Genomic DNA, 15,829 nt, shown 5'->3' on the forward strand with positions numbered 1-15,829 from the left:
TGCATAGTCACTTTAACTCTACCTACATGTACATATTACCTCAATTACCTCGACTAACCGGTGCCTTTGTACATTGACTCTGTACCGGCACCCCCTGTATATAGCCTCGCTTGTTATTTTACTGCTGCTGTTGAATTATTTGTTACTCTTATTTTCTATTTATCTATTTTTTATGTAACACTTATTTTAATATTTTTATTAACTTCTTAAAGCACTGTTGTTTAAGGGCTTGTAAGTAAGCATTTCACTGTAAGGTCTACACCTGTTGTATTCTGCACGTGTGACAAATAACATTTGATTTGATTTGATATGTAATATACAGTACCAGTCAACAGTTAGGACACACCTACTCATTCAAGGGTTGTTCTTGATTTTGACTATTTTCTACATTGTAGAATTATAGTGTAGATATCAAAACTATGAAATAACACATGGAATTATGTAGTAACCAAAAAAGTGTTAAACATATCAAAATATATTTTATATTTGAGATTCTTCAAAGTAGCCACCCTTTGCCTTGATGACAGCTTTGCACACTCTTGGCATTCTCTCAACCAGCTTCACCTGGAATGCTGTTCCAACAGTCTTGAAGGAGTTCCCACATTTGCTGAGCACTTGTTGGCTGCTTTTCCTTTACTCTGTGGTCCAACTCATCCCAAACCATCTCAATTGGGTTGAGGTCGGGTGATTGTGGAGGCCAGGTCATCTGATGCAGCACTCCATCACTTTCCTTCTTGGTCAAATAGCCCTTACAGAGCCTGTGTGTTGGTTCATTGTCCTGTTGAAAAACAAATGATAGTGCCACTTAGCGCAAACGAGACGGGATGGCGTATTGCTGCAGAATGCTGTTGTAGCCATGCTGGTTAAGTTTGCCTTGAAGTCTAAATAAATCACTGACAGTGTCACCAGCAAAGCACCCACACACCATCACACCTCCTCCTCCATGCTTCATGGTGGGAACCACACATGCAGAGATCATCCATTCACCTACTCTGTGTTTCACAAAGACAGCGGTTGGAACCAAAAATCTCAAATTTGGACCTATCAGAGCAAAGGAGAGATTTCCACCAGTCTAATGTCCGTTGCTCATGTTTCTTGGCCAAAGCAAGTCTCTTCTTATTATTGGTATCCTTTAGTAGGGGTTTCTTTGCAGCAATTCAACCAAGAAGGCCTGATTCACACAGTCTCCTCTGGACAGTTGATGTTGAGATGTGTCTGTTACTTGAACTCTGAAGCATTTATTTGGGCTGCAATTTCTGAGGCTGGTAACTCTAATGAATTTATCCGTAAAGCAGAGATAACTCTGGGTCTTCCATTCCTGTGACGATCCTCATGAGAGCCAGTTTCATCATAGCACTTGGTGGTTTTTACGACTGCACTTGAAGAAACTATCAAAGTTCTTAAAATGTTCTGCATTGACTGACCTTCATGTCATAAAGTAATGATGGACTGTAGTTTCACTTTGCTTATTTGAGCTGTTCTTGGCATAATATGGACTTGGTCTTTTACCAATTAGGGCTATCTTCTGTATATCACCCCTGCCTTGTCACAACACAAGTGATTGGCTCAAATCCATTAATAAAGAAAGAAATTCCACAAATTATCTTTTAAAAACTTAATTGGGATCAGTGTCCCTTCCACGGGATGGTTGAGCTAAAGTAGTCCAGCAGGATTAATATCAGAGATTACCCCTCCGTGTAAGACTCAGGGGAACTTGTTGTCATGTAGTGTTTCTTGGTGTTTCCCAGCAGGATTAATATCAGAGATTACCCCTCCGTGTAAGACTCAGGGGAGCTTGTTGTCATGTAGTCTTTCTTGGTGTTTCCCAGCAGGATTAATATCAGAGATTACCCCTCCGTGTAAGACTCAGGGGAGTTTGTTGTCATGTAGTGTTTCTTGGTGTTTCCCAGCAGGATTAATATCAGAGATTACCCCTCCGTGTAAGACTCAGGGGAGCTTGTTGTCATGTAGTGTTTCTTGGTGTTTCCCAGCAGGATTAATATCAGAGATTACCCCTCCGTGTAAGGCTCAGGGGAGCTTGTTGTCATGTAGTGTTTCTTGGTGTTTCCCAGCAGGATTAATATCAGAGATTACCCCTCCGTGTAAGACTCAGGGGAGCTTGTTGTCATGTAGTGTTTCTTGGTGTTTCCCAGCAGGATTAATATCAGATATTACCCCTCCGTGTAAGGCTCAGGGGAGCTTGTTGTCATGTAGTGTTTCTTGGTGTTTCCCAACAGGATTCACTTTCACTTGGTGAAATCCATAGGACTTAAAATGAATGAATGCAACAACCATGTTTCTGTCACTAACAAATACAGTCATGGGTGGTAACTACATTTTACTCAAAAGACAAGGCACTAAGTCTTTACACTAAGCGATGTGTTAATTTAACATTGTTCCAGTGTCTATATGGGTCCACAGATTCAACACAATGTTGATTTAACACTCTCAGTGTTCATTTCATTTTATTTTACCCTGGATAACTTCCTGTGTGCGTGTGTGTGTGCATGAGGATTCGTAGAGTGTGAGTGCGTGACCGTCTGTCTGTTGACAGCAGGTATGGGCAACCGACGGCCCCCCTTTTGTAGGCCTGATTATCAATTTACCCCAAAATTCTATAATAATATAAATATATATTTTTGGGAAATCAGTCTAGTATATAGATATTGAAAAATGTATTTGTCAATGGAAATATATTGGATTTTCTATGACAAGGATGGACAACTGGCAGAGATCAATTTCCAATTTAGAATTTTTTGGAACTCAGTCGGGCTTTCAACTTAATGTTGAGTGTTAGAATATTAGAATACACAAGGTGCAATTTTCTAAATGTGGTTGTGCATCAGCAGTTTTTCCTCTTGTTACGTTGGTCACTGATCACTCAATTAGCCCATGTCAGCTAACACTTTTTTAGATGGGTAAGTTAGCCTAGCCAGCTAACTAAACTTGTAGTAATAATGGTCAAATTACCGATTTGGTTGATTTTGTTAATCACAGATATCATGTTCAAAACTGAAAAACATTATCTCCAGCCCATGGCAAATTAAAACATTATCTCCAGCCCATGGCAAAATGAAAACATTATCTCCAGCCCATGGCAAAATGAAAACATTATCTCCAGACCATGGCAAAATAAAACATTATCTCCATCCCATGGCAAAATGAAAAACATTATCTCCAGCCCATGGCAAAATGAAAAACATTATCTCCAGCCCATGGTAAAATGAAAACATTATCTCCACCTCATGACAAAATGAAAACATTATCTCCAGCCCATGGTAAAATGAAAACATTATCTCCACCCCATGGCAAAATGAAAACATTATCTCCACCTCATGGTAAAATGAAAACATTATCTCCACCTCATGGCAAAATGAAACCATTATCTCCAGCCCATGGTAAAATGAAAACATTATCTCCACCCCATGGCAAAATGAAAACATTATCTCCAGCCCATGGTAAAATGAAAACATTATCTCCACACCAAGGCGAAATTAAAACATTATCTCCACCTCATGGCAAAATGAAAACATTATCTCCAGCCCATGGTAAAATGAAAACATTATCTCCACCCCATGGCAAAATGAAAACATTATCTCCACACCAAGGCGAAATGAAAACATTATCTCCACCTCATGGCAAAATGAATAACATTATCTCCAGCCCATGGTAAAATGAAAACATTATCTCCAGCCCATGGCAAAATGAAAACATTATCTCCACCCCATGGCAAAATGAAAACATTATCTCCACACCAAGGTGAAATGAAAACATTATCTCCACCCCATGGCAAAATGAAAACATTATCTCCACATCATGGTAAAATGAAAATATTATCTCCAGCCCATGGCAAAATGAAAACATTATCTCCACCTCATGGCAAAATCAAAACATTATCTCCACCTCATGACAAAATCAAAACATTAACTCCAGCCCATGGTAAAATGAAAACATTATCTCCACCTCATGGTAAAATGAAACCATTATCTCCAGCCCATGGTAAAATGAAAACATTATCTCCACCTCATGGTAAAATGAAAATATTATCTCCACCTCATGGTAAAATGCAAACATTATCTCCAGCCCATGGTAAAATGAAAACATTATCTCCACCTCATGGTAAAATGAAAACATTATCTCCAGCCCTTGGTAAAATGAAAACATTATCTCCACCTCATGGTAAAATGAAAACATTATCTCCACCTCATGGTAAAATGAAAACATTATCTCCACCTCATGGTAAAATGAAAATATTATCTCCAGCCCATGGCAAAATGAAAACATTATCTCCACCTCATGGTAAAACGAAAACATTATCTTCAGCCCATGGTAAAATGAAAACATTATCTCCACCTCATGGTAAAATGAAAACATTATCTCCACCCCATGGTAAAATGAAAACATTATCTCCACCTCATGGTAAAATGAAAACATTATCTCCACCTCATGGTAAAATGAAAACATTATCTCCACCTCATGGTAAAATTAGTAGAATTTCAGGAAATTAACTCTAACATGTTAATGTTTTTTCTCCCTGTCAAGAGGGGGGCAGCTAAAATGTTTTACAAAATTTAACTTAGGGCCCCCAAACGCTGACTTTATGTGTGGGTATAGATCTCGGTACATATTGCAGACCCTCATGATGAGTTCAGATTTTTTGTGGCCCCCACACCCATCAAAGTTGCCCATCCCTGGTCTACAGTATCCAGACCAATACAGTGTTCTTTTTCTAGCTGTTTGGCAGCAGGGTATACCCCTGAAAGAGAGCTCCTCTGCAGCCAATGACCTGTGAAATGGTCCTACGCATATGAGCGCACACACACATGCACGTGCACGTGTATGCACACATGCACACGCAGGCACGCACATGCACACTTCTGCTCCAGTAAGCTTTGAGTGGATGACCTTGTTAGAGAGGCGTTGCATTCTGGGTAAAATTGCATAGCATTTTGTGATAGAAGTAATAATCCATACATGATTTGTTTTGATTGGACGACTCTGCTCCCCCTGGGCCCTGGTGCGCTGGCACACACACACACACACACACACACACACACACACAGACACACACACACACACACACACACACACACACACACACACACACACACACACACACACACACACACACACACACACACACACACACACACACACTCTCTGCTGACGTCTGCAGTCTCAGTTGATAGATTACACACACAAGTAAAAAAAAATATATATATATATATATATTGCCAAATAAGGGTTCTTTGGCTTGTAACAAATGCGCATCCATTTTTGACACTGTATAGAACGCTTTTTTGAAGGTTCTATAAAGAACCTTGCACATAAGGTTCTAAATGGAACTTGTATGATGCTATAAAGAATCCTTTCCTAAGGTTCTATAAAGAACCATTAATAAAAGGTTCTATATAGTAAAAAAAAAGCAAAAAAATTAAAGAAAGTTAATTTCATGCTAACGGAACTTTTTTACAGTAATTTATGGTAACATACTGTACTTTTTTAAATAGTAACTTACAGGTTACTAGCTGCCAGTAAGTTACCATTAAAAAAAGTTACATTTTTTGACAGTGTATTGTTACAACCCTTTTCGGGGCTATATAAAACCTTTTTCTATGGTTCTTTATAGAACCTTTATGGAGAGTGGTTCTATAGAGAACCTTCCCCAAAATCAAAAGTTCTTCGTGATCCTTTTAATAACCATACAGGGTTTTTTATTCTGTTTTAATAGCCTTAATTAATATATTTGTTAAAATTCCATAGGTTTTATTATTGTGTTTATTAACAAGTTGAACCAGGTGTGTTAGCTGTGGAATGGCTGGGGGTCCCTGAGGAGAGCACTACTGATTTTGGTAACTATTCTCAATTGACACAAAGCCATATGCAAATCTTTCACAGGACATTGTCAATAGCCATAAACTTACATGATGATTGACAGCATAACACAACACATTAAATAAACTGGAATGACATTCTCACTCATGGTTGCACTAAAAGAGCGGTGTAAACCACACCCCAAAATATTCTATTGAGCTGTTTGCCCTACATTTTAATTATCACTAAAAGAATCATTACGGTTCCACATAGAACCATCACCCTTCCACTTGAGGAACTGACTTTTTTTAGTGTGTAGATACAGTATGTTTTCAGGAACATGAACCCTCTGGCAGGTAGCATAGTGGTAAGAGTTTTGAGCCAGTAACCGAAAGGTCACTAGTGAAGGGATAAGGTGAAATAAATCTGTCAATCTGCCCTTGGGCAAGGTACTTAACCCTAATTGCTGAATAATGGCTGATCTCTCGGAGTGGGATATCCACTAAATACATTTCCTCACCACGCACTTGTACAGGTTACACAAATGTAAGCACCCCCTTCACCGAACCTCTCTCAATCTATCCATCTCTTTCTCCATCTGTTCATCTCTAAGCCATGGGATGGGAAGCAGCCAGCTCAATGACGTAACCTCAGGGTCTATTCTCTCTCTCTCTCTCTCTCTCTCTCTCTCTCTCTCTCTCTCTCTCTCTCTCTCTCTCTCTCTCTGCTTCTCTCTCTCTCTCTCTCTCTCTCTGCTTCTCTCTCTCTCTCTGCTTCTCTCTCTCTCTCTCTCTCTCTCTCTCTCTCTCTCTCTCTCTCTGCTTCTCTCTCTCTCTCTCTCTCTCTCTCTGCTTCTCTCTCTCTCTCTGCTTCTCTCTCTCTCTCTCTCTCTCTCTCTCTCTCTCTCTCTCTCTCGCTCTTTTAAATGTACACAGAACAAAAAGATAAACACAACATGTCAAGTGATGGTTCAAGAGCTGAAATAAAAGATTCCAGAAATGTCTCTAGAATTTTGTGCACAAATCTGTTTGCATCCTTGTTAGTGAGCATTTCTCCTTTGTAAAATAATCCATCCACCTGACAGGTGTGGCATATCAAGAAGTTGACTAAATAGCATGCTACTTACACAGGTGCCACTTGTGCTGTGGACAATAAAAGGCCACTCTAAAATGTGCAGTGTTGTCACACAACACAAGATGTCTCAAGTTTTGAGGGAGCGTGCAATTGGCCTGCTGACTGCAGGAATGTCCACCAAAACTGCTGCTAGAGAATTGAATGTTAATTTCTCCACCATAAGCCGTTTTAGAGAATTTGGCAGTACGTCCAACTGACCTCACAACGACAGACCACATGTACGGCGTCGTGTGGACGAGCAGTTTGCTGATGTCAACGTTGTGAACAGAGTGCCCCATGGTGGTGGTGGGGTTATGGTACAGGCAGACATAAGCTACGGACAACGAACACAATTTCATTTTATCGATGGCAATTTGAATGCACAGAAATACCGTGATGAGTTCCTGAGGGTAATTGTGAGACCCATTTTTTACAAGGTATCTGTGACAAACAGATGCATATCTGTATTCCCATTCATGTGAAATCCATAGATTAGGGCCTAATGAATTTATTTCAATTGACTGATTTCCTTATTATGAACTGTAACTCAGTAAAACCTTTGAAATTGTTGCATGTTGCATTTATATTTTTGTTCAGTATAAATCGTCATTGATTTGGCTATGTATGAACATTGAACTGAGCCAATAAATGTAATTGCACCCCCCCTCTATTTCTCTCTTCCCATCACTCCCTCTGTCTGTTCCCTGCAGACTCTGAAGGCAGTTAGTCATCAGTAGTCTCACACACACACACACACACACACACACACACACACACACACACACACACACACACACACACACACACACACACACACACACACACACACACACACACACACACACACACACACACACACACACACACACACACACACACACACGTTCCACCAGGTTCCATCCCGTTATTCTGTAGTGTTAGCTGTAGCTGTCAGACTGAGGGGTCAGAGATGCACAAAGCTGTGTGTGTGTACCCTGTTCCTAGCGCAAACCCTTTGGCCCTCACACAGGCTAACCTTGAGCAGTGACGCACATACACACTCTCACACACACTGGTGAATCCCTCCTCACAGAATCAACCTCTCACAGTATTGGACCCTGTCTAATTGTCTGGTGGTAGCAGCCTTGGCATGGTCTTATCTAGGTTATAACATGTTATAGCGCTCTTGTGAACGACTGCAGTCCCACCAATGTCACACTACATCTTCCACTCTCTCCCCTCTCTTCTAGCTCTCTCTTCCTCTGTCTTTCTTTCTCTCTCTCTCTTCCTCTCTATTCTCTATATCCTCTCTATTCTCTCTCTCTCCTCCTCCCCTCTATCCTCTCTATCCTCTCTATCCTCCTCTCTTCTAGCTCTCTCTTCCTCTGTCTTTCTTTCTCTCTCTCTCTTCCTCTCTATTCTCTCTCTCTCTCCTCCTCCTCTCTATCCTCTCTATCCTCTCTATCCTCCTCGCTATCATCTCTATTCTCTCTCTCTCTTCCTCTCTATTCTCTATATCCTCTCTATTCTCTCCCTCTCCTCCTCCTCCTCTCTATTCTCTATTCCTCCTCCTCCTCTCTATTCTCTCTATCATCTCTATCCTCTCTCTCTCACTCTCTCTCTCCTCCTCTTCTCTATCATCTCTATCCTACTCTATCCTCTCTATTCTCTCTATCCTCTCTATCCTCTCTATCCTCTCTATCCTCCTCTCTATATCCTCTCTATCCTCCTCTCTATCCTCTCTCTCCTCCTCTCTATATCCTCTCTATCCTCTCTCTCTCTCACTCTCTCTCCTCCTCTTCTCTATCCTCTCTATCCTACTTTCTGTCCTCTCTATCCTCCTCTCTATTCGCCTCTCTCTCTCTCTCTCTCACTCTCTCTCCTCCTCCTCTCTATTCTCTCTATCCGCTCTATCCTCCTCTCTATCCTCTATCTATCCCCCTCTCTCTTCTCCACTCTATCCTCCTCTCTTAATCTGATTCCTTCACTCCATGTCTTCCTCTGTCCCTCTACTATTTTCTTCATCCTTGTCTCTACCACACCCCATCTCTTTCTTTCTGTCCCTCTCTCCTCCTCGTTCTCTCTGCACCAGCTCTGCAGTATTCTGCCTCTGCTCCTTGGCAACCTCATCCCCTCCCCCTTCCTCACTGTTACTGTCCCAGACTGGTGTACCCATGGGACCCCTTTATCGCGCTCACACACACACTCACACACTCATTGCAGTGCTGTGGGTACACTTACCTACATACATGACACCCTCCTTGGTCTTAGCGGCTGCCCCCTCCACCCCAGCCTTGGTCTTCTCCGCAGCGGCCACCACCCCCTCCTTGGCCATGCTGAACCCCTTCATCAGTACATCCATCCTGGGATAGGTCTCTCCTGGGCTTCCCTGCTCTGAAACGGGCCTGCTGGCTGCTGGCTGGGCTGGTCACACAGACTGTGTGAGAAAGAGAGTGTGTGTATCAGTGACTCCTCCTCCAACAGTGGTGCAGAGAGAGAGATGGAGAGAGCGATAGAGAGAGAGAGGACTGCACTTCAGGGCTACAGGATGCAGACTGAGAGAGAAGAGGAGAGAGAGACTGAGTGGACAGAGAGAGAAGAGAAAGTGTGAGAGAGAAATAAAGAGGAAGCAGGCGTGCATGTGATGGAGAGAACGAGCGACAGAAAGACAGAACATGCTGGTTGCTGCAGCATATTTAAGTCACGCTGCAGCCAACCCCTCCCCTTCTCTCTCACTCTCTCCCCTTCCTTGCTTTCTCTCTTTCTCTCTCTCTATTTCTCTCTCTCTCTCTCTATTTCTCTATTTCTCTCTCTCTATTTCTCTATTTCTCTATTTCTCTCTATTTCTCTCTCTCTCTCTCTCTCTCTCTCTCTCTCTCTCTCTCTCTCTCTCTCTCTCTCTCTCATTGCTCACACACGCAGAGCGACCTCAAGCTAGCTGACTCCATATTTAATACGCAGGTTGCTCTGTCAGAGATTTATGTGATGAAACTGAAAATCAATTAGATGAATAAAGAAAATAGATTGGAGCGCTTGTTGAGACGACTGTGTTGAGATGGCTGGAGTTCTGAAAAGGGAAGGAAATTAATATTAATGTTGATGCTGCAGTTATAATTATCAGTTTACCATCGTATTATTAGCTGAATCTACACTTCCTGAAAGTCTGCTGTGACATTACCTCTGACCTCACTCAGCTTCCACCATGTTCTTTAACCCAGTACAATTGAAGAGGGTCTGGTCCAGTCCTTTCACATCCATACAAGGGGGGTGAGCAAGTGTATTCTTTGGGGGGTAGAGGAGAGAAACTGACCATAGCTTCGATTCAGACGGCCATTTTCTATCGGTGGCACAACAAAATGCTGACTCACCCTGCACCCCCTCTTTGCACCCCCCCCCCAACCCCCTTATGACCTGTTCTCTTAAAGGCCCAGTGTTGTCAAAAATGTGATTTTCCTGTGTTTTATATATATTTTCACACTATAAGGTTGGAATAATACTGTTAAATTGTGAAAATTATGATAATGTACTTTTACTGTAAGAGCTGTTTGAAAAGAGCACCTTAAATATCTGCCTGTTTTGGTGGGATGAAGTTGTGGCATTCCATGGTGACACCATGCGGTAAATTAGTTAATAGACCAACAAGAAAGAGAGATCTAAGCCTCTCTGCTAAGAACTGAGGCAGCAGGTAGCCTAGCGGTTAAGAGCGTTTGGTCCCGTAAACCGAAAAGTCACTGGTTGAAATCCCTGAGATGGCAAGGTGGTAAAATCTGCTGTTCTGCCCTTAATTAAGCAAGGCAGGTAATCCCCAAGAACAACTGGTACATGGATGTTGATTAAGGCAGCCCCACGCACCTCCCTGATTCATTTTGGTTGAATGCATTCAGTTGTTTAAAAGAGTAGGTATCCCATTTCCCAGCGAATTTAGTTTTCCCCTATCCCACTCAGACCACGTCAAGACAGTCTTAGCCAAATTCTTACTTAAGAAATTGCCTTATATTAAGAAGTTATTTTTGTTTCTACCATTTTAATTGGAAACAATCACATGAATGATTTGACATTGAGATAAAAATGTCTGCATATGACCATTTAATCTATCTACAATATATGTCTGTGTAGAGGCACTCCCTCCAGTGGCCATAATACACACTGCATCATGACGCAGCAATACCTTGGAATCCATTCCTGTCACAAAATGGACGCTAAGGACTTGCACAGCCAAATTAGAAGATGCAACATACTCACTTGTCCTCTGTCTCAAATACCCTCTTGCGGTCTCCTACACCTCTTTCTCTCTCCTCTCTCCCCCTATTTCTCCGCCTCAATGGGTGATTTGGGATGTTTTATTTGCGCTTACCATGCCTGTGTTTTTGTATTTTAATGTGTGTATATATGTATTGTATTTGGAAAGTATTCAGACTAATTTACTTTTTTCACATTTGGTTACGTTACAGCCTTATTCTAAAATGGATTCAAAAAAATATATATCCTCACCTATCTACACACGATACCCCATAATGTCAAAGCAAAAACAGGTTTTTATACATTTTTGCAAACCCCCCCAAAAAAACTGAAATATCACATTTACACAAGTATTCAGACTCTTTACTCAGTACTTTGTTGAAGCACCTTTGGCAGCGATTACAGCCTAGAGTTTCCTTGGGTATGATGCTACAAGCTTGGCACACCTGTATTTGGGGAGTTTCTCCCATTCTTCTCTGCAGATCCCATCACTCTCCTTGGTCAAATAGCCCTTACATAGCCTGGAGGTGTGTTTTGGGTCATTGTCCTGTTGAAAAACAAATGATAGTCCCACTAAGCGCAAACCAGATGAGATGGCTGCAGAATGCTGCAGAATGCTGTGGTAGCCATGCTGGTTAAGTGTGTCTTGAATTCTAAATAAATCAGTGTCACCAGCAAAGCACCCATACACCATCATACCTCCTCCTCCATGCTTCACGGTGGGAACCACACATGCGGAGGTCATCTATTCACCTACTCTGTGTCTCACAAAGACAGCGGTTGGAACCAAAAATCTCAAATTTGGACAGTCTAATGTTCATTGCTCGTGTTTAAGTTTCTTATTATTATTGGTGTCCTCTAGTAGTGTTTTTCTGTGCAGCAATTAGACCATGAAGACCTGATTCACGCAGTCTCCTCTGAACAGTTGATGTTGACATATGTCTGCTACTTGAACTCTGTCAAGCATTTATTTGGGCTGCAATCTGAGGTGCAGTTAACTGTAATGAACTTATCCTCTGCAGCAGAGGTAACTCTGGGTCTTCCTTTCCTGTGGCAGTCCTCATGAGTGCCAGTTTCATCATAGCTTTTGATGGTTTTTGCGACTGCACTTGAAGAAACTGTCAAAGTTCTTGAAATTATCCGGATCGACTGACCTTCATGTCTTAAAGTACTGATGGACTGTCGTTTCTCTTTGGTTATTTGAACTGTTCTTGCCATAAGGAAATCTTCTGTATACCCCCCCCCCCCCCCCCCACCTTGTCACAACACAACTGATTGGCTCAAATACATTAAGAAGGAAAGAAATTCCACAAATTAACTTTTAACAAGGCACATGTTAATTGAAATGCACTCCAGGTGACTACCTCATGAAGCTGGTTGAGAGAATGCCAAGAGTGTTTAAAGCTGTCATCAAGGCAAAGGGTGGCTACTTTGAAGAATCTCAAATAGAAAATATATTTTGATATGTTTAACAGTTTTTTGGTTATTACATGATTCCACATGTGTTATTTTCTAGTTGTAATGTCTTCACTATAATTCTACAATGTAGAAAATAGTAAAAATCAAGAAAAACCCTTGAATGAATAGATGTGTCCAAACTTTTGACTGGTACTGTATATATTTTTGTTTATATTTTGTGTTCATTGTATTACACAGGGCACATTTGGAAATGAGATCTAGGTCTCATTATGTCTCCCCTGTTAAAATAAAGGTTAAATAAATACATATATATATTTTTTTAAGTGGTTGATCACCGGGTGTCTGAGGCCATATCTATAAGTTGAGAAAAATCTACCAGAGACACATGACCAACACTCACACAGCTAATTTGGTTTAAAGAAAATATTTATTCACGTTGATAATAGTACTGTCACGGTTGTCGTCGGTGAAGGAGGACAAATACGCAGCAGGTACGTGTATGCTCATCTTGATTTTTATTAACTACAAAAATGAACATACAAAATAGCAAAACGAAATGAACGAACGAACAACTACAAACAGTCTGGTAAAGCATACGGCTTACACACAGAACAATCACCCACAAATAACAACCACAAACACACCCTAATATATGGGACTCTCAATCAAAGGCAGATAGACAACACCTGCCTTCAACTGAGAGTCCCAACCCCAATCAACACAACATAGAAACACACTCACCAGACTAGACATAGAAATACATAAACATAGACTATAAACCAAAACCCCAGAAATACTAAATCAAACACCCTTTAACCAAACACACCACCCTGAACCACATAAAACAAATACCCTCTGTCACGCCCTGACCAAACTACAAAACAATTAACCTTATATACTGGCCAGGACGTGACAAGTACATTTTAAATTTGTGGGTGTTTGTACATTCTTATGTATTGTCTGTGCATTTTTGTTAATTTAGCATGCGTACATAAGTGTGTGCACGTGTGTGTGTGTGTTACATGATCACTTTTACAATTTCTCTTAAATATGTTTTTGTACGGTTCCCTATCAGTTAGGAGAGACAGAACAACCAAAAAGAAAGAAAAAGGAAAGACATTCCAAACATTCTGAACATTTCCAAACATTCTGTCTCTCTAGTACACTTGCACTGATTATATAGTACCTGTCTGTCTCTCTAGTACACTTGCACTGATTATATAGTACCTGTCTGTCTCTCTAGTACACTTGCACTGATTATATAGTACCTGTCTGTCTCTCTAGTACACTTCCACTGATTATATTGTACCTGTCTGTCTCTCTAGTACACTTCCACTGATTATATAGTACCTGTCTGTCTCTCTAGTACACTGATTATATAGTACCTATCTGTCTCTCTAGTATAATGATTATATAGTACCTGTCTGTCTCTCTAGTACACTTCCACTGATTATATTGTACCTGTCTGTCTCTCTAGTACACTTCCACTGATTATATTGTACCTGTCTGTCTCTCTAGTACACTTCCACTGATTATATAGTACCTGTCTGTCTCTCTAGTACACTGATTATATAGTACCTATCTGTCTCTCTAGTATAATGATTATATAGTACCTGTCTGTCTCTCTAGTACACTTCCAATGATTATATTGTACCTGTCTGTCTCTCTAGTACACTTCCACTGATTATATAGTACCTGTCTGTCTCTCTAGTACACTGATTATATAGAACCTGTCTGTCTCTCTAGTACACGTCCACTGATTATATAGTACCTGTCTGTCTCTCTAGTACACTTATTATATAGTACATGTCTGTCTCTCCAGTACACTTCCACTGATTATATAGTACCTGTCTGTCTCTCTAGTACACTGATTATATAGTACCTGTCTGTCTCTCTAGTACACTGATTATATAGTACCTGTCTGTCTCTCTAGTACACTGATTATATAGTACCTGTCTGTCTCTCTAGTACACTGATAAAATAGTACCTGTCTGTCTCTCTAGTACACTGATTATATAGTACCTGTCTGTCTCTCTAGTACACTGATTATATAGTACCTGTCTGTCTCTCTAGTACACTGATTATGTAGTACCTGTCTGTCTCTCTAGTACACTGGCACTGATTATATAGTACCTGACTGTCTGCCTGTCTCATGTACCCTATGTCTGATTACATTGTACTTAGTCGCTCTATCTCTAAACAGATAGAGGTGACAAGGCTCATACAACTGGAATTACTTTGTGTTAGTAATACATTGCCTCTAATGTCAACTGAGGACTAAGACATTGAGCATGAGCCTTGACGTCAGGGAAATACACACAACAACACACTGATCCAGAAACACAATATCTCTGATACATTCTACAGACAAGCAATGGAAACTAAACCAATCAAAGCTAGCTAATAGTAAATAGGATGTAAAAGACACCACCACCACTACATGCACACTGCAAACACGCACACTGCAAACACGCACACTGCAAACACGCACACTGCAAACACGCACACTGCAAACACGCACACTGCAAACACGCACACTGCAAACACGCACACTGCAAACACGCATACTGCAAACATGCACATGTAACCGATGTGAAATGGCTAGTTAGTTAGCGGTGGTGCGCGCTCGTAGCATTTCAATCGGTGACGTCACTCGCTCTGAGACTTGAAGTAGGGTTTCCCCTTGCGTTGCAAGGGCCGCGGCTTTTGTGGCGCGATGGGTAACGATGCTTCGTGGGGTGTCAGTTGTTGATGTGTGCAAGGGTCCCTGGTTCAAGCCCAGGTTGGGGCGAAGAGAGGGACGGAACCTACACTGTTACAAACACGCACACTGCAAACACGCACACTGCAAACACGCACACTGTACATTCCTAGGTAGTAGTGATGCCTTATTAACGTTCATACTGTATACTACTAATGCACGTACATGCACACGTCAACAAACATACAGAATGAGTACCCACATATAAACACACACAGTCCAGCATACATGTACTGGCCATAAATGCATTTATGCATACCTATGAACACACTAACACATATACATGTACGGTATATCCTGATGAAAATGACACAATGCAGTATTTTGATTCTTTTTTTAGAACATTTCATTACAGCGTTGATAAGTGTTATTACAATTGGACTTCATCAACAGTAGACGTAATCTCAGTATCTACAGTATTATTACCGCAGTACATTATACTGGGAAACAATTTTCCTTTATAAAGGGTTTGTAACATGTTTATAAGTTGTATTTAGACTGTTC

The 15,829-nt window shown here is 41.0% G+C and overlaps 1 protein-coding gene across 2 annotated transcripts in view; it reads right to left on the reverse strand.

Moving 5' to 3' along the window:
• The window catches only part of LOC115156788 (alpha-synuclein), a 36,590-nt gene extending 26,948 nt beyond the window's left edge, over positions 1–9,642 (reverse strand). The window contains exon 1 of one of the 2 annotated variants that reach the window (XM_029704473.1): positions 9,148–9,642. In XM_029704473.1, coding sequence (XP_029560333.1) covers positions 9,148–9,268 — 121 coding nt within the window. In that variant the 5' untranslated portion in view covers positions 9,269–9,642. The remainder of the gene's footprint in view (positions 1–9,147) is intronic. The other variant, XM_029704482.1, reaches the window with a different exon arrangement.
• Positions 9,643–15,829: the final 6,187 nt, after the last annotated feature.

Source organism: Salmo trutta, chromosome 2 (assembly GCF_901001165.1).
Source record: "Salmo trutta chromosome 2, fSalTru1.1, whole genome shotgun sequence".
NCBI lineage: Eukaryota > Metazoa > Chordata > Actinopteri > Salmoniformes > Salmonidae > Salmo > Salmo trutta.